Genomic DNA, 20565 nt, shown 5'->3' on the forward strand with positions numbered 1-20565 from the left:
AGTATATAGTCCACTGGAGTGCTCCCCCCCCCCCACACACACACTGCTGTATGTGTAGCTGTGGTCTGTAGTAGAAGGTGTTCAATATAGCAAGATTCACTGCCATTGCAAAATCAACTATTCTATCACTTTCATTGTTCCTTTCGCCAACTCCTTGTATTGTCACCCTGTCATTACTTTCACCAACATAGCTATAAAGGTCATCACACAAAGATCCACTTCTTACCTGCTTATTATACATTCCAGTCTCTCCAAAATTTTCTTTTTCATCTTCTTCACAACCACCTTGAGGTGTATAAACACTTACTAAAGTCAGAATTTCACCATCAAGGTCTATATGCACTGCAATTATTGTATCTGATATTCTTTCACCTCTAACACATTTTCTTTAAGTTCCTGATTGAGCACAATTCTCACCCAATTCTTCTCTCTGTTCATGTTACAATAAAATAAATTGTATCATTCTTCAATCTTTTATGCTGTTTGTCTTTTCCTAGTTTGAATGAACATAACATCAAATTTTTCTGCATAAATCTAAATAATCATTATATTGTTAAATCCTGAATGAAAGAGAATTTAGTCAAAATTATTTCGTCCAGATCTAACAAGTAACAAAATTCCAGGAGCAATATTTGTACATTAGTAAAATTAAAGTTGATTGTGAATTATCGATAAAGTTCATAACTTAAATATTTTCCTTATGCCTTGTACTGTTATTAGTTCTTGTGAAGTTATCAGAACTTGAAAATATGTAAGGATTATATTAGTGTGAGAATATCTGAGTCATACTACTAGCGAACTAAGCAGATTAGGAATGAAGGCCTGAGGCAGTCACATCCACAAGGACTGAATTGTGCTCGGAAGTTACCCATAAACATGCTAGGAGTAGTGATGGCACTGGGTGCAAGAAAATTTAGGTGCCGAGGGAAAGAACATGACGTAAGAGAGAGAACATCGCGGCATGAACTCGAGGCTTTTTCTCCCTTTTTTCCCCGTTGTGCTGGTCATCTAGTTCTGGAGTTCCCACAGATGGCGGGAACGAGTACAATCGAAGCGAACGATGTTGGTAGGCAGCCCGATGGTCAAGCAGAAATCCAGTTCGAGTACAGACCTCGGCTCTGCGGAAAATACAGCATAAACCGAGAAGTTATGCGGGACCACTTGATCCGATCGCGGCAGACCATATTATCACCAAAGGAACCAAGTCGTGACAGAACCCGCAAGTCCGTTTTATTAGGAAGAGTTATGCAGATGTAGGATCAATGAGACCCAGACAATCAAGGAGGAAGCCAAGGAATTCCAGAATCCCCGGTAAAGTAGAATCTTATTCACTTTACTTGTGTACTGAGAAGAGTAATAGGAGTGAGAAAACAACTGATTAGTTACTAGATTTACAGTGCGTGACAGGACTTTAGAAAACCAGAATCATAACGGGGAACCGTAAAGTTATAGGATTGAGAATTGTAAGGAATTGTGTTAAATGAATTATAGTCTGTTAGTTCCTAGTTCTGAGAATTGTTGAATGATTAGCTGGAAATGTTAAGCAATTAGAAGGAATTTAAACTTAGCTTTACAAGAGATACAGAATTGTGTAATGAGATGTAAAGAATGACCTGGAGATGTTTTGTTAACTAACGTTAGCCTGATCGATAGCGTTAGTTTTTAACCACATAAATGTTGTTATTTGTATCTTACTTAGTTCTATGAATAAATCCATTTTTTGTCAATTAAATAGCCTACCTGATCTTGGTCTCAATGCACCGCTCATCAAAATTTGAATCTGTGCAGAATTAACGTTTAAAGATAGCTACGACAGCAGAGAAATTTAAGATTTGCATGACATTAAAGTTTAGAACAGAAAATATAGATTTAAGTAATAGTGTGCATTTCTGATTGCTAGATCCTTGACAATGAAATTTCCTCTTGTCTAGAATTTTGAATGGCACAGCATAATCAAATAAATTTTTCCTAAATTTGAAGAAGGATTAGCACCAGAATTGAAACAAAGGAATTGGCTCTTGCCAGAGGCAATCCCTTTGTCAGCTAAGTTTGCATTCTATCAGTAAATTAAGTGGCGGCCAAGAGTTGATTGCACAACTGAAAAAAAATTAATTAATAGATAAGAAACATCATATAGAGGAACTATAAGTAGAATTAAAGCATAAGATTTAAAGAATTAAATACATCATACATATTTTACAATATGGTTAACAGTTACAGGGGAAAAAAATAAAAATTAAAATAAAAAAATACCTGTCAATTCCACTCACTGGAAAATCTTGAATATCAACAAGCACAGAAGATACAGGACTAGTGAACTGCTCACTGATAGTAGGCATATGAATATCATCTAACGATAATGAATTCTCAGCATCTATGGTTTCCTTATGTTGATCCTTAATAAAGTTATTTTTTTGTGTGCAATTTTTCTGAGAAGAAGACTCTGACTCTCTGTGACAACTTTGACATTCAATATCATTATCTGAGTTTTTATTTTCATGAATTATATCCAGATCTTTCTGAACAGAAACTGAAGGCAGAATCATATTTTTCTCTCTATGAATAACTTTTTGATTCACTGAATGTTGTTCTTTTGTTTCACCTTTATCAGACTGCTTCTCTGAATCATGAAAATCGTTTTCTTTATATCTCATCAGTGCATCTTGTTGCCTACATAATTGTATTGGCCAAGTAAAACTTGTCATTGTTGAAATGGAACATGTCTGTTTTTCAACATCTACTGCACATGTTTTTGAAGTGAAAACATCATTTTCATCACTAAGAGAATTTTTTTCTAAAAATTCTTCAGAAGATGTAAGTGTTTTCACTTGTAGAGGTATTTGTGTTTTGGTACCATGTAACTGGAATGAACTATTACATTTCAGACATGCAGAAGTGTGTTTTTTAGCTTCTAGGGAATTCTGAGTTTCTAGGAGAAGGCATATTTTTTCTTGCAGCCATCTCAACTGTTCATCCTGCTGCTGTAACTGTTGGTAAATGTTAAATGATATATTGCGACTATCCTTATTTTGTGCAACTTCATCCTTTGATTCATCCAGTGGTATATAATCTCTGTTAATGAAATTTTCACATATCTTTTGGCATTGCTCTGCTTTTTGTGTTAATTTTTTATTTACAGTTATCCTTTTTGGATTTGGTTTTTCAGGTTTAATATCTTGTGTTTGGGTTATTGTAACTGGATTTGTGGAACATGGTTGACCCTTTTTTGAGGGGGTAAAGCATTTAGTTTTCTTTTTTCCAATGTTTTTATGGCATTTGGAAACACTGTTTTGTTGTATTTCGGCTGGTTGTGAAATTACTGGCACATTGTTTTTTTTTAATTTCGCTTTACATACAGGCATATTAAATGCTTTTGTTTTTGTTAGCCCTCTTCCATCTTTGGTGGTTTGCTTCAGTTCTGAATGTTTCTTTACATGGCTAATGAGAGCATTTCCATCTATCATTTTTTTTTTATTTGCTAAATCAAAATTAGCTGTAGAAGCAATAGGAGATGTTTCTGGAAGTGTTTCTCCAGAAATATATGTATTTAATTGTTGCACAGAGTTTAATGAAGTGGAATTATTAAGTTCAAAAGGTTCGTATCCATAATGCTGTGATCCACATTTATACATATTAACTTGGGCTTCTGGAACTATATTTATCTGTGTTTGCATAGAATCTAATGGGTGAACCTTATCATCTTCTAAAGTCTTGACATCTTTATTATGAATCTCATTTGAGATAGGATACGCATTTTCTACACTAGAAAAAGCAACATTCGGACAAAGGACATTCTTTTCAGTATTATCTGAAGTCTGTAAACAATCTTGAACTGAAATAGAATTCTTCTGATTATTATTTGCCAATCTCACTGGCATATTGTTTGTTATTGCTGATATACATTTTTGAGTAGATATGGGCAGAAATTCCCCACATTCAGAAGTAAGTGACAAGTCAGGCACAGTAGGCTGTATACTATATGGCTAAAAAATATAAAAAATTTAAAAAAAGTAAGAGAAATGCCAGTTCATACATAAATTTATTTACTTTTTGAGTATAAATTAAAAAGATACAGTAAATTACATGACATCCAAATCTGTTAAACTAGGACTAGGTCAGTAAGCTAAAATACTTTGGTTATTTTTTTCGAAAACTCGAAAAAAATAACCAAAGTTCGAGTTTTCAAAATTCGAGTCATCAGAATTCAAGGAGAACTGGCCTACCAGTCTGGAACTCTGGGGGGGGGGGCGAACCCCCCTTTCAAGTCTTCAAAATTCAAGGAGAACCAGCCTACCGGTCCGGAACTCAGGGGGGGGGGGCCACAGCGCCCCTAGTATATACATATATGTTCAATCACTTTTTTTATTTACACGACCAGAAACTAAAAAAAAAACAATCCCAGTGTGGCAGTTACAATCAATGACTAGTTATCAATACTGATACCAGATATGAACAATTATAGATCAATTAGACTTCTTTCCTATAAATATAAGTTGTTTGACAGAATTATTCAAAATAATTTATTTACCTATAAGCAATAGCCAAATGAGCGAGAATGATTTAGAAAAATTTTATTGCCACAGATTACTTGCATACTATAAATGTAATTAGTAAAAAAAAAAAAAAAAAAAAAAATATATATATATATATATATATATATATAACAAACCTATCATCAACTATAATAAAGCATTTGACTCCAGAAGAAGCAGACTAAGCTACTCTTTTAGTGGAACAACATACACTAGTAGTCAAAATTGTGGAAACCTTTTGGAAAAAATGTATTTCTGAGGTTTGATGGCTCATAACACTACTTTTTTTTGGAATAATAACATAAAATTATATATCAATGGAAATATAATTTAATCAAGAATGTAATACAATAATGTTTATGAAACACATAGAAAAAATGAGATATACAAAAATTCTCACAATGTGAGTTAATATGATGTGATGAGTTGGGTAACCTTTAGCGTTAACAACGCCTTCCCATGGAGTGAACCAAGTTTTTTAGTTCTGCAGCTGTTATAATGTGAAACCAAGATTGAATTATTGCTTCTATTAATTGGATTTTATTGGTGGGTTGCTTCTGACTAACGTTTCTTTAGTAGGCTCCATAGCTTTTCGATTGGATTAAGGTCTGGGCATTCCCAGGCTATTCCATCAGTGGAATACGATTATCTTGAAACCACTTTTTGCACACAGCAGCAACATGACATGGAGCTGAATCCTGTTGAAATATAAATGCTTCATTATCTTGGAAAAGATCATGTGGAAGGCTTCAGTTTGGGCTCAAGTATTTCATTTACGTATTTTTGGGCATTTATATTCCCATTAATCATGCAAATTCTGCCCACACGTTTTGATGTCATACAACCCCAGATCATAACACTAAGTGGGTGTATCATGGTAGGTGTAATGCAATCAGGATGCAATTCTTGATTAAGTTATCTTTCCACTGATATATAATTTTATGGTATTACACCACACAAACGTGGTGTTATGAGCCATCAAACCTCAAAAATACACTTTTTCCAAAAGGTTTCCACAACTTTGGCCAGTAGTGTATAAATGCTAAATACATCAAACTAATCCAAGATATTTAGAGCAAAAATCAAGCAGATGCTTGCAAATACTTTCTAATCAACAAAGGTTAAAAAGGTGACTTAATAGCTCCACAGACGTTTTGCAAATACGCCTGAACATATGTTCAGAAAACATGAACCAGCAAAGCAATGTTAGGAAAGAAACCAAGCAAGCTTTGATTTGCCAATAATACTGCTACTTTCACACAAAGAATCATTGAACTGACTGAGATGATTAAAAAAAAAAAAAAAAAATACACCAATGCAAGCAAATTGGTGGAACTGACATGAATTTTACAAAAATAAAAATCTTGACTAATAGTTCAAAAATTTCAATCTTGCTGAATGGCATCAAAATTGAATATTGTGCCAGAGTATATTATCTGAAATAAATAATATCCTTCAACAATAGCCAAGACCTAGAAATGCAGTCCAGAGTAACCAACGCATGAAATAATTACTGCCAATTGGGTCAGCGGATGAAGAATGATTTGCCAATCTTTCTTAAAAGCTATTGGATTCCATTTTTCTGTCCACATTGACATATAGCGGCCAAATTTTGTTTCTAGCAAAAAAAATCCAGACATTTGGCAGGTCACAAAAATCACTGATGTTACTCAAAAAAGTCAGTTAAATTGGAACTACGGTAATTAAATAGACAGAATGAAAATAAGAGATGTGCAGTTCTTAGTACACTTTAGATTTCTAGAGAGAACAAGAAATTCAGAGAAAGAAAATATCAAATGAATAGCAAGAAGTACTTGGGTGGGAATGGTACATGAGAGAGAGAAGAGTGTAGAAATTTGGGAGAGGCTTTTGCACAACACTGGGATTCTATAGGCTGATATTGTCATCCACAAGAGGTTATTCAACATATGGTCAAAAAGGGGGAGGGAAAAGATGTGAGAATAAAGAAGACACTTGAATTTGAACTTAACATTAATATGAAGACCCGCAGGTTGTATCAAAGAAAATACATAAGACCAGGTCTATTCCAAAAGACAGCATAAGAAGAAGGAATGAGTAGGAAAAATTTATTCTGTGAGTCTGTAGTTGAAATGTGAAGAAACAACTGAATGGCTACTGCTTGTGTTTTACCAGATTTAGAACAGAGTGGGAGAAATTACCAATGCCAATTTTGATCAGCATTTATGAAAATATTTATAGAAAATGCAAATACAGAAAATGAAGTCTATGTTAAAGAAAGCAATTTGGTGAGAGAGGGTGTTATTAATCAACCTAATTGCCCTCTTTCATACTGAGACATTATATACGTACATATACAGTATATATATTGAACTTGCATTGAAAGTAGAACCCATAGTATATCAGTGCCACGTGCAGGCAAGTGGCAACTGAAAAAGAAGTTTGACATTTTTCTTGAAGAGTTGGAGGTTGTAGTAGTTGGGATAACACTTTATGAGGAAGGCTGTTCCAGATGACAAAGGTAAATGGAATAAAAGAGGCTCTTTTGTATTAACAGACCTAATGGAAAGTGGAAGAATAATAAATGGTGGTTCAAGAGAGTAGCCATGGAAGCTCCTGCAAAAAAGCCAGAACTGAAATGGTGTAACCATGAGATATAAATTAAAGGAAGTCGATGAGAGCAGGATCATCTATGGATAGAACTGCTCCTCTCTGGAGAAATGTTGAGAATTTTTAGGGAAATTTTAGGTGCATCGCCCTAAATATGTTAACACTATTCAAGGATAGAAGAATTTGGGATTTGTATATAGTTATAGTGAGATGAGTGAAAAGTATCACCCTGACTGGAAAATTATGCTTAGGATTTTTTCAGTGGCTGAGGAATCTACTGATGTGATGTGTTTATGTTAAGAACGGCTGCAGGTAAATGACAGTCCAAGGAGAGAAATCTGATCTGATCTAGTGATTTGGGTGTTACTGAGGGTAAAGGGTAATTGCAATGAGATCTCTTTTATAAGAGAAAATGTAAGACTGCATTTTAGTAGCATTGAAGGTGATCAAGTTATCCTTGCTTCAATGAAGGAGGATATGGAGATTAGTGTCTAGGATAGCAGTTCCAGATGACCTTGAAGTTTGGGATGTGTTTCAGTTTGTTGAATGAGTAGGAAGAATGGAGTGTCCTATCATCAGCAATGCAGCAAACAGGATTAGTGATGATTCAAGATAATAGGTCTTTTGTGTCTAACAGACCAACCCCGAGGTACTCGTATATGGTGGTGAAGCTCAAAGAGAGGAATCCATCTACTGTAACATGCAGTGAAGACCAGACCTGAGAGACAGAGCTATAGCTACTATAATTACAAACACATGGCAAGTAGATCAAAGGAAGGGCAATTTAATGAGCAAGCCTTAATGCCAGACATGATCTCGAAATGTCAAGGGTAACAGCATATTTTTCTGCAAGCTTATCTGTCTGTCTGTTTTACACTAATATATAGAACCATGCAAGCTTTCAGATATGATAGAATAAGGTGGTAAATCCTTATCCTGTGAACAGCATATGTTTGTATATCGCTGTGTTCTTCTGGCCAGTTTGCCTGTTTTGCAATAAACCTTTCCATATCTGTTATAATTAGAAAAAAGTACGTAGGCCTACCACTAAAAATAAAATATATAGCTGCCCGACATCCCTTTTTAGTATAACTGCACCAAACTCACTGAAACTACTTCTCCACTTTCTCTTTTATTCCATCTACCTTTGTTATTTGGAACAGCCTTCTTCTTGAAGTGTTCCTCAACCACTACAACTTCGATTCTAACACTTGCTATGATCACACTACTACTGCTCACACTACTAGTGTAATCCTATGATTACACTACTACTACTCTGCTCACACAGAGTAGTAGTAGTGTAATCATAGGAAGAAAGGCTAGAAGTTCCAGAGGACATCCCCACTTGGTATTTTTGTTGTGCCAAAGTGCACAAGGTTGAGAACATCTGGATGGAGGGCATTTTGAATAAGACAAAGCTTGCACAACATTGTGATCAGAGCTATTGAGAGGAGCAGTGACCTCCACAGCATATCTGAAAGGAGGACTGGTTAAAAAAAAATCAAGAGTATTGGGAGAGGACTATCAGGAATTTGGGATGGTAGATTGCAACCTACATTAAGTCATTGCTTATAGCAAAAGACTACATCTTGTCCACCCTGGTCAGTAATGTTGGAAAAGGGAAGCCAGTTGGAATTGTGGACATAAAGATCACCTAAGAAGAAGACTTTGCTATCTGCATAGCTGAAAGTTGAGTTTCATGGAGAGGAACATGAAGAGGTCAGAGCAATTTTTTTCAAAATTTGGAGAGCATTAAATACAGCAGATGAATGTATGTTGAATGGGGAAAGGAAACTGTAAGCTCGAACATATCAAAAGCAAGTGATTCTAAATGAAGCAGTCTCTGGTAAGCAATGTTAGATCACATAATGGCACAACTGCCACCCTTGTGAAAAGAGGGAGGGGGATGTGGTTCTTGTGACCGAGTTTGATTTTCTGTCAAGAGTAAGACGACTAGTCTAGATTACTGTAAGTGATGCTGTACATAATTTCTGTTGGCATTTATGCCATGGATGTGAGCTTTTAAGATTCTGGTATGTTTTATATATCAATGCTTGGGGTCCGACATTTTTGCTGAAATTGGTTTTTGAAGGAGATTTATTTCAGATGCGGTGAACACTGTCACTACTGTCTGTTTCATTTTTGATTCAGTTAGGTGAAAGGACAGATTAGAAATATACTGTGACTGGAGATACACTCTTGAGCACAACAATCATACAGATCAACCAATTTACCTGACATAATGTGGCCTCAACAGTGTCTCTTACATATCACTACTTGGAACTCTGCTCCCCACCCCTCCTCCAGACACGAACTGGCAAAGTACGTGAGAATCATCAGAAATGTGGCAAACCAGTTGCTGAAGGTAAAAAGCCATATATGACAGAGCCTTTGTGCTATACCCAATCAAAAAATTACTTAGAAATATCAAGAGCAACCACTTGAGATCTCCAAATCCCTGATAGTTTTCATGACATCTGTTCAAATGATGAAACATAAGCAAAGAAGATTCCATGTGGATCTAATAGCAGCAAATATAAGCAAGTGTATTATTATTGGAAGACCACAGTAGTAGGAGGTTGAGTGTTAATAGTTTACTACATTCATAACAGCATTTCACAGTTCATGTGTAGAGGCTTAAGTGCTGTGAGGACATCATGTTGGAGGCTTAATGGATTTTTTACAACACTCAAAAAGAATTAAAATAGAATTTAATACTTCCTATATTTCGTCCTAGTCACTAGGACATCTATGGGGATTACAAAAAACAACTAATGTAACATAACACAAATAACAAACAATACTAAGCCCAACCACGTGGGTGACACTAAAGTCCTATCTAGGTGGAGCACCCTCTAAGGGCGGTTGTAGGTTGCCTGGAATGTAAGGTGGGACCTCTGGTGACGAGTGTTTCCCAAACCTTCGGAAGCTTAATGCAACCGTATTTATTAAGATTTGGTTGGTTTCTGAGAGCTGCTGCTGCTTCTAAGAATATGGAAGATATTCCATAGAATATCTTGGAATATCTTGAATAGAATGTCATGGAAGAAAACCACCATGCTCCACCACAGCAAATTCAAGAAAGAGAGACTATTCTTAAAAGCAGCAGCAGCTCTCAGAAACCAACCAAATCTTAATAAATACAGTCGCATTAAGCTTCCAAAGATTTGGGAAACACTCATCACCAGAGGTCCCACCTTACATTCCAGGCCACCTACAACCGCCCTTAGAGGGTGCTCCACCTAGATAGGACTTTAGTGTCACCCACGTGGTTGGGCTTAGTATTGTTTGTTATTTGTGTTATGTTACATTAGTTGTTTTTTGTAATCCCCATAGATGTCCTAGTGACTAGGACGAAATATAGGAAGTATTAAATTCTATTTTAATCCTTTTTGAGTGTTGTAAAAAATCCATTAAGCCTCCAACATGAAGCATTTCACAGTATAAACACTACCAAGAGAAGAAAAAATATATTTATTAAACTTACTAATATTTCACTGGTTTTCTAACCAGCACTGAACTAAATAATTGTGGAAAATAATTCGAATGGTAACTGAAACAGAAATATGGGCTAGACAACCAAAATGTTAATTTGGAGAAGTTCCAGTTATGACTGTCTCCCAAATCTTTAGCCAATTAATGCAACCATCAAAAAATGGTTGCATTAATTGGTTACTGAACCCTGCAATACTTGCAAAACCATCATTAAAAAAAGCTAAACCCTATCCAAGTCTGACTTGGATAGGGTTAAATGTAGGAAACTCGTCACCTGTGCCAATGGGCATAACTTTTGCCCACCTGTGTTTCCACCTCATTCTCATCTGGTAGCACTGCAACATCACCTAAAAATAAGGCTGATCTCCTGGCATCATTCTTCTCATCCAACTCCTACAGAGATTCGTGTGTAGAGGCTTAAGTGCTGTGAGGACATCATGTTGGAGGCTTAATGGATTTTTTACAACACTCAAAAAGGATTAAAATATAATTTAATACTTCCTATATTTCATCCTAGTCACTAGGACATCTATGGGGATTACAATAACAATTAATGTAACATATACACAAATAACAAACAATACTAAGCCCAACCACGTGGGTAACACTAAAGTCTTATCTATGTAGAGCGCCCTCTAAGGGCAGTAGTAGGTGGCCTGGAATGTAAGGTGGGAACTCTGGTGATGGGTGTTTCCCAAATCTTTGGAAGCTTAATGCAACCGTATTTGTTGAGATTTGGTTGGTTTTTGAGAGCTGCTGCTGCTTGTAAGAAAAGTCTCTCTGAATTTGCTGTGGTGGAGCATGGTGGTTTTCTTCCATGATACCCTGTGGGTGGTGTCCAAAACATGGTCAGCCAAGCCTGAATGGCCATAGTTGTGTTTGAAGATGTAAGACTTGTGTTCCTCTAGATGGATGGATGCTGATCTGCCTGTCTGTCCAAAGTACGCCAGCTTACAGGAACAGGGTGCTTTGTAAACTCCAGGCAGAGAGAGAGGAGGGAGCTGATCTTTCGTAGAACGGATAAAGGTAGCAAGTTTGCGGTGGGGCTTATATGCTGTGTGTAGGTTGTACTGTTTTAGTATCTTGGCTATTTTTTCGGATGTGCCACGGATGTAGGGTATGGTGATGGCATTTTTAAAATCTTGTTGACAAGAAGGACGGGGAATGGGGAAGGAGTTGATTAATTTTTTGATACTGTGATCGCTGTAGCCATTGGAGAGGAAAGTGCTGTGTATGTGGTTAAGCTCAGTAGTGAAGGCGGTTCCACTGGAACAAAGATTGTGGGCTCTCTTGGTAAGAGTTTTAATAATGCCATATTGTTGAGAAGGGTGGTTGTGGGAGAGTTTGTGAATGTATCTGCCTGTGTGTGTGTGGGTTTTCTGTATACGGTGAAGGTAAGTGTATCATTAGGCAGGCGTGTGACTAAGGTGTCTAGGAAGGGTAAACAATTGTTCTTTTCCTTTTCCATAGTGAACTGGATTCTTGGATGTAGACTATTGAGATGACTGAGGAAGGAGTCTAACGTGTCTGGGCCATGAGGCCAAATAGAGAACACATCATCTACATATCTTAGCCAGATAGAAGGTTTGAGTGGGGCTGAGTCTATGGCTCGTTTTTCAAAATCTTCCATATAGAAATTGGCAGGGGGGGTGAGAGGGGGGAACCCATGGCAGTTCCCTCTATCTGCTTGTAGATTTTTTGTTCCAAGAGAAATACCCAGAGTTAATGGCAAAGGAAAAGAGATCTAAGATGTCAGAGGGAAAAACGTTTTCTAAGAGAGATAATACCTTCTATCTGGCTAAGATATGTAGATGATGTGTTCTCTATTTGGCCTCATAGCCCAGACATGTTAGACTCCTTCCTCAGTCATCTCAATAGTCTACATCCAAGAATCCAGTTCTATGGAAAAGGAAAAGAACAATTGTTTACTCTTCCTAGACACCTTAGTCACACGCCTGCCTAATGATACACTTACCTTCACCATATACAGAAAACCCACACACACAGGCAGATACATTCACAAACTCTACCACCACCACCCCTCTCAACAATATGGCATTATTAAAACTCTTAGCAAGAGAGCCCACAATCTTTGTTCCAGTGGAACCGCCCTCACTACTGAGCTTAACCACATACACAGCACTTTCCTCTCCAATGGCTACAGTGATCACAGTATCAAAAAAATAATCAACTCCTCCCCCATTCCCTGTCCTTCTCGTCAACTAGATTTTAAAAATGCCATCACCATACCCTACATCCGTGGCACATCCGAAAAAATAGCCAAGATACTAAAACAGTACAACTTACACACAGCATATAAGCCCCACCGCAAACTTGCTACTCTTATCCGTTCTACGAAAGATCAGCTCCCTCCTCTCTCTCTCTGCCTGGAGTTTACAAAGTACCCTGTATCTGTAAGCTGGAGTACTTTGGACAGACAGGCAGATCAGCATCCATCCGTCTAGAGGAACACAAGTCTTACATCTTCAAACACAACTATGGCCATTCAGGCTTGGCTGACCATGTTTTGGACACCACCCACAGGGTATCATGGAAGAAAACCACCATGCTCCACTACAGCAAATTCAAGAAAGAGAGACTTTTCTTAGAAGCAGCAACAGCTCTCAAAAACCAACCAAATCTCAATAAATACGGTTGCATTAAGCTTCCGAAGATTTGGGAAACACTCATCACCAGAGTTCCCACCTTACATTCTAGGCCACCTACTACTGCCCTTAGAGGGCGCTCTACCTAGATAGGACTTTAGTGTCACCCACGTGGTTGGGCTTAGTATTGTTTGTTATTTGTGTATATGTTACATTAATTGTTTTTGTAATCCCCGTAGATGTCCTAGTGACTAGGACGAAATATAGGAAGTATTAAATTCTATTTTAATTCTTTTTGAGTGGTGTAAAAAATCCATTAGTCCTACAGAGATGATGAATGTAAATCACCATCTTTAGATGAAACACACTGCATTACATACTTCCTGTAGCCTTCTGCCAGAAAGACATTAGAAAAATCTTGAACAACCTGGATACCAAAATGCTTCTGGTCCCGATAGAATCTCACTACTTGTAGTAATGAGATGTGCTCCTGAACTAGCACTTGTTCTTTATCACCTATACACTATATAAACTCAGCTGGCATCCACCCTACAGCATGGAAGCAAGGCCACACACAGTGAATTAAAAAAAAAAAAAGTGATAAGTGCTTACCGTCCAGCTATCAACATATTGTTCTCACCCTAGAGTCATCCAAAGTAATGGAGAAAATCATCAACAGTCAACTTCTTTGATATCTGGAGAATAGTCAACTAATCAACAACTGCCAGCATGGATTTCATCAATCATGATCTACAGCAGATCTCCTGGCCTATATCACTCACCTCTGGACACATGCCATAGTAAAGTTTGAAGAAATCTGTGCTGTTACACTTGATATTTCCAGGGCATTTAATAGGGTCAGGCATTAAGGGCTTCACTGCAAATTGCATTATGATTCCTCCCTTTGTAAATGGATTGCCAGTTTTCTCTCAGGTCATTCACTACATGTAATGGTGAAAGATGCTCTCGCTCTTCAGATTTTATTGTTAATATAGGTGTTCCTCACGATTCTGTTATTTCACCAACCCTCTTTCTTATATATATAAATGAACTGCTCTCACAGACCTCAAACCCTATTCACAGATTTGCTAATGGCACTCTCCACTAATCCTACTCATACAATAAACCTTGCAGTGCTCACACATCTCGAGCTCCAAGATCATTTGTGCTAAGTAAGCACCTCCATAGTGCAATTGGAAGAACAACAGTATGTTGTGCCCTTTTGATTGGAAAAGGCCTAGGTTCGATTCTCATCATGATGGGAGAAATCTTTATATATGTGTGTGTGTGTGTGGATTTTTTTTCAATTGAAGGTGAGTTAGTCAATCTCATACAGAGGTAGCAGGGTTTTTCTTGGGTTTTTCATCTTGCATACTGACAAACTGTCCCTTCTGAACATATGCAATTTACAGACAAAAAATACTGGGGGGTGGTAGTGGTAGGCAGTAGATGGATAGTAGTAGAGGTTTGGTATAGTGCTGGAGATGGAGAGCTGTAGAGTAGGTGTCCTCCCTCTATGAGTCTTCGGGCTCCTTGGAAATGTCATGAAATAATAATAAAAGTAGATGCAATCTTCTTCTCCACTTACTTTTGATAATGCTCAACATACTACTAGTCTTTCTTGACATAATCACATCACTTCTATAATATCTCAGCTTCCAGAAAACTTGGCATACTTTTATCTCAAGATTTTAGTTAGCTCCTGTTCAGCTGCATCTTCTGTATATCAAACCCACCCAACCATAGAATAAATACTGCTCTCACATTCAGGGTAATGCACCTAAGACCACTCTAAGAATTATTGATACAATCCAGAGGAGAGTGGTTTGGTTGATTGATGATACTCCCTTACAGATTCTTGCCTTTGTAAATATCATTATTGACCTTAATTTAAAAAAAAAAAAATAATAATAATGTGTTATTTGGATGAAGCTTTCTCATATTTTTGACAAGGATAGGCAGTCATTCCGATTCAAATTAGGATGGTAACTCTTCCTTTTCTACAGATGCTGCAAATACTACTTGAACCTCTTCTGAATACCCACATTACGTACGCTGTGTGCACTCCAAGGTTTCAGCACAGCCAATTACAGACTTCAGTCCGTAATCAGCCACTCGCACTGTGAAATCCTGGATATTCACGCATTGGCAGCAGTTTAAAAAGAATGTAATTAATTCAGCTAAATTCCTTAAACTACTCGAACACTATCATTTCCCATTAGTTTTGGGTAATATTAGGGTGGTGAAGTACTGTGTTTACTCGAATACAACTCTCCCTGACATATATCTCGCACCCTTAATTTTACTTAACGAAAAAATAAATTAAAAAGTTTTGTATATACCTTGCACACAAAAAAAGTTTAAAACTTTAAGAAATAGATAGTGAATGTTATTATGGCTACTCATATATGGAAATATGACTTCTGCATTACTTCACAATCAGGAGTGATACCCTGGTATCACTTCTGGATCAGGCTTCCACTGATGAGACCTTAATAAAAGTTAAAACCAGTCTGGATAGTGGCCCTTCCCATAATGCATAGCATTATACATCTCTGTAAGGATTTGCTTTGCATTATGGGATACTGAGGCAAGTAATGTGAAGTCATTAGCTCCTATATATGAGTTGCCCTGTCCTGAAAATATGCCAGGCACAAACTTTGTTTGCTTACACTTGGATAAAGGATTAAACCAAAATTGTAATTTCTTGGCATCTTTAATTTATAATATAACCAAGTGAAAAAACTTTAAACAAATTCAGCTGCATCATATTACCTGGGAGACCATTTTGAGACCTCCAGCAAGATTCCACACTAGCAGAGGGCACCAGTTAGGGCTGTAAAAGCCAGCCTTTTACTAATCCATCTGTGTCTGCCTTCCTGCTGGTGTGCCTATATGCTCTAGTGACCGAGACCAAATATTAACTTAATCTAATTAATTCAATAAATTTTAGCCCTATGAATCCCTTGTGACTGAATGTTTAGTCTTAAAAGAAACAGATAGTACAGTGGTAGCATTATTCATTCTGTTTGTGTAAGAGTATGCTCCCCGTCCTCCACACACACAATGAATACAGCATTTTTAAACTGCTAGTTTTAGAAGAGTTTGGTTTTACAACAGTTCTTGGTTTTTAGGATTTCATATTTGGAACTTTTTTAGATGTATTTTGAGAAAAACTGATGTCATCTATTTTAAAAACACTACAATTTAACAATTTCTTACCTTTGTTCTGTGTGGACTGGGACACAGTTGAGGCATGTCATCAAGGTTGGATGTTACTTTTGCATTTTCTGATTTTATAGGTGTTCTGTAAATAAATTAATTGAATGAATAGAGGACAGTATGGTTTCAAGTATGTGTGTGTTTTTTTTTTGGGGGGGGGATTATTGAACGAATATTTCATAACTTTCAATAAGTATAATATGCTTCTTGTTTTGATACTACATTAGACTATGCAGCTATTCTGCACTTTTTTTTTTTGTTACTACATAATTTATATTTACATTAATCACATCAGTAATTGGCAAGCTGTGATAGAGTGCATGTTTATTGCTGTTGGCAGAAAAATAAGTGAATGGAATTAACAACTGTGCATTAACATCAAGTTTTGTACAAAGTTAGGCAAAAGCAAAAGTGGAACCGTAGACATGTGAAGTGTGGTTTATGGTGATGATGCCACAACAATCTGGTTATGTGAGCAGTATAAAAGATATAAAGAGGGATAGGAAGATGCGACAGATGACCAAAGAACTGGCTGACTAAAACATAATTGAACAAGTGAAAAGAGTGCAGCAGTTAGTTTGGATCAACAGACAATTAAGTGTACAGTTAATGGCAGAAGCATTAAATTTAGGCAGAAAAACAGTGAGAAAGATTTTGATGGACAATTTGGGAAAGAGATTTTTCTGCAAAGATAGTTCTGCTAATTTTGAGTGTAGATCAAAAGCAGTGATGGCTTGATGTTTGTTCTTCCTTTAAAATGGCTTTTTGAGTTATTATTGGTGATGAAACTTGGTACTTTCAGTAAGACCCTGAAACTAAACGAGAAAGCATACAAATGGAAAACAGAATCGTCACCAAGAGTGAAAAAGGTATGAATGCCATGATTGCAAACCTAGACATTGCTTGTTTTGTTTGATTGCATAGTTCACTTCAAATTCATTAAACAATGATAAACAGTAAACCACTATTGTACATGAAGACTCATGTACAATCGACAAGTCTATCAAGACTCATCGAGGGAGGTCCCCTCCTAGGAAACACAAAGTCTATCATACCACTCCTTAAACGCATTGACCGTTCTCGCCCCCACCACTCCATCAGGCAATGCATTTCATGGTTCAACCGCCCTCCATGCAAAGAAACCACTTCTCATCCTCTTTCTCACAGTTTCCTTTCATAACTTCCAGTGATAGCCTCTTGTCATGACTCCTTCCCACTGTTCAACCAAGCAAAAGAACCCAGTGTCAACCCTATAACCACCTCTGAACAGTTTAAAAGTCTCAATCATATCACCTCTCCTTCTTCTATCCACCAAACTCTGCAGTCCACACTCCCTCATAACTAACATTGTATCCTGAAACCATCTTTGTTATCTGCCTCTATACCCTTTCCACAGTTAATTTATCCACTTCAAATCCTGGGTACCAGATCTGAGAACAATAGTCTAAGTGTGGTTTGATCAGAGTCTTATACAACGGAATGATAACCCTTTTATCTCTGCAGGTCAGTGTCCTCATTATTGCAGCAATCCTCTGTGTTACTTTCACTACCTTTGCAATATGTCCCCTAAATTTTAGGTTTCTATCAATCATCAACACCAGATCTCGTCTCCCCTACTTCTTCCAGTTTAACTCCTCTCATAGAGTATGCAGCATCCCATCGATGTGTCCAAAACCTCAAGACCTTACATTTTGCTGCATTAAACTGATACCCCCATTCATTTTCCCATCCATCTAGCTTATTCAAATCCTCTTGCAGGGCTACCACATCTGCACTATTACTAATAACCCTTCCCAGCTTCGCATCATCCGCAAACAACTGAATATCCACTTGCAATCCATGGGCAATGTCATTGATATAAAGGTTAAACAATATAGGTCCCAGTACTGAGCCCTGTGGAACCCCACTTGTAACCTTCTGCCTGTTTGATATTGCTCCACCATACACAACTCTCTGATACTTATCAGACAGCCAATCCTGAATCCAGTTGACCAATCTGACATCCAGACCCATGTGCTGCAACTTAAATATCAGCTTATCATGTGGCACCCTGTCAAATGCCTTTGCTAAGTCTAAGAAAATTGCAGTATATGCCTTTCCCTCATCTAATGTTCTTGTAACTTTATTATAAAAGGCTAGCATATTGCTAAAACAAGAGTGCCCTTTCACAAATCCATGTTGACTCTCACAGATAACATTACCCTCATCTGCCCAATGTTGTATACGGTCCCTCACTACTTTCTCCAAGATCATAACAACTACTGATGACACGCAGACTGGCCTATAATTAGACACTTTCAGTCTGTTACCACCCTTATGCAATGGCACTATCTTACCTTCCTTCCATTCCCTGGGCACCTTTGCCAAAGCCAGACTTTCATTGAAAAGCCAGGTTAAAGGCACTGTAGGTTCCCTGGCACATTCTTTCAAAACTCGTGGTGAAATACCATCCAGTCCCAAAGCTTTACTGACATCCGGAGTACTCAGTATCTGAAACACACTCTCTCCTCCTGTACCTCTAAATCTCGAACCAGCCCTATCCCTCTAGTATTCAAATTGACTCCTCCAGGATGAAATACTCCAATAAAGTGTTCATTGAACAATTCCACTATGTCCTCTGCATTAGTCACCCTATTTTTATCCCACAATGTCATTCTTCCACAGTCATTTCTCCTCCTACTAGCCACATAGCTAAAAAATTCCCCAGGATTTTCCTTGGATCTAAAGGCCAATCTTTTCTCATATTCCAGTTTCACCTTCCTTACCATACTAGTCACTCTCCTCCTAGCCCATGTCTTATATTCTTCATGCATCTTCTCTTCTCCTATCTCCTTATATCTCTTCCATAGTCTTTTTTGCATGCAGTTCCTGTTTAATATTGTTTGTCATCCACTTTACTCCAAATTGTGTCCTCTTCTTCACTCGTGGAATACAGCTTACCATTGCTGCTAACAAATATTTCTTCTTAATTTCCCAAACACTAATGATACCACGGCCTTCCAATTCCTCCCTCCACGAAACTTCTCCAAGTTGACGTCTAAGACTATTATAATCACCTGCTTTATAATTCCACATATGTTCCCGTCTCTTTGATACTCCTACATGTCTATTCATTTTCCAAGTCAAAACCATATGGTCACTCTCTCCAACTGGTGGGAGGGATGTCATCTCAGTTATTATCAACTCTTCTGATGCTATAACCAAATCCAAAACTCTTGAACCTCTTGTTCCCTCTGTTACATGTTTCCTAAGACATTTGTCCCTCAAGAATTCTAGAAATTCCATTCCCCTATTGCTACATGCATCTTCCTCTCTCCAATTTATACTACTGTAGTTAAAATCTCCCATAACAATCATTCTTCTTGCACTTGCCAAACTTAACTGTCTAAACATCTCCTGATCCCCACCCTCTGTACTCCTTGGTCTGTAGCAACACCCCACTAAATATCCTGTCTTGCCCACCTCCACTTCACACCATATGATTTCAAAATCATTAGTGTCACAGCCTTCCAAAGCCTCCACTCTTAGAGGACATAGGTCATCACTTATCATAAGCAGTACTCCACCACCACGCTTTCCCTTCCTATCCTGCCGAAAAATGCTGTACCCAGCAACTTCTATTCCTGTTATTACATCCTCTTCTGTCAACCATGTCTCAGTGATCCCAATAATCTTTGGCCAGGCTGATGTTATCAGTGCCACCAATTCCTCTCCCTTATTCCAAATACTCCTGGCATTAGTATAAAGCATAAAAATGCCATTGTTTCTATACCCAGCATTATCCCCTCTATACTCCACTGGGCTCAGCTTTACCTGATGTCGTCCCTTCTCCCAAGTACCCATTCCCACAAGAGGCCACCCCTGCTACCATCCACGCTGGGACACGCTGACTCGTTCAGAATGGCAATCTCTCCGGATGCCTACGTCCTTCCTCATTCAAATGCAAGCGGTCTCTCGCATACAATTCCTCTCTGTTCTCAAACGCACTCCAAGCATCCACATATTCCAATCCTCTCTTCTGACACATTCTCACTATTATGTCATTCAATATCACCGCTCTTCTGCTCAGCTCATCACTATCATACCTAGGCAACACACACACACACTATCTTTCCTCTCTG

At 37.7% G+C, this 20565-nt stretch overlaps 1 protein-coding gene across 2 annotated transcripts in view; it reads right to left on the bottom strand.

Annotated features, from left to right (window-relative positions):
* The window catches only part of LOC150104237 (uncharacterized), a 358570-nt gene that overhangs the window by 97152 nt on the left and 240853 nt on the right, over nt 1-20565 (bottom strand). For both annotated transcript variants that reach the window (XM_090396863.1, XM_090396862.1), the window contains 2 exons: nt 16445-16529; nt 2254-3983 (listed from right to left, as the gene is read on the bottom strand). In XM_090396863.1, the coding sequence (XP_090252989.1) occupies nt 2254-3983; nt 16445-16529 (1815 nt within the window). The remainder of the gene's footprint in view (nt 1-2253; nt 3984-16444; nt 16530-20565) is intronic.

Source organism: Typopeltis vanoorti, chromosome 8 (genome assembly GCF_054136105.1).
Source record: "Typopeltis vanoorti isolate ZY-2024b chromosome 8, IOZ_Tvanoo_1.0, whole genome shotgun sequence".
In the NCBI taxonomy this organism is placed as follows: Eukaryota; Metazoa; Arthropoda; class Arachnida; order Uropygi; family Thelyphonidae; genus Typopeltis; species Typopeltis vanoorti.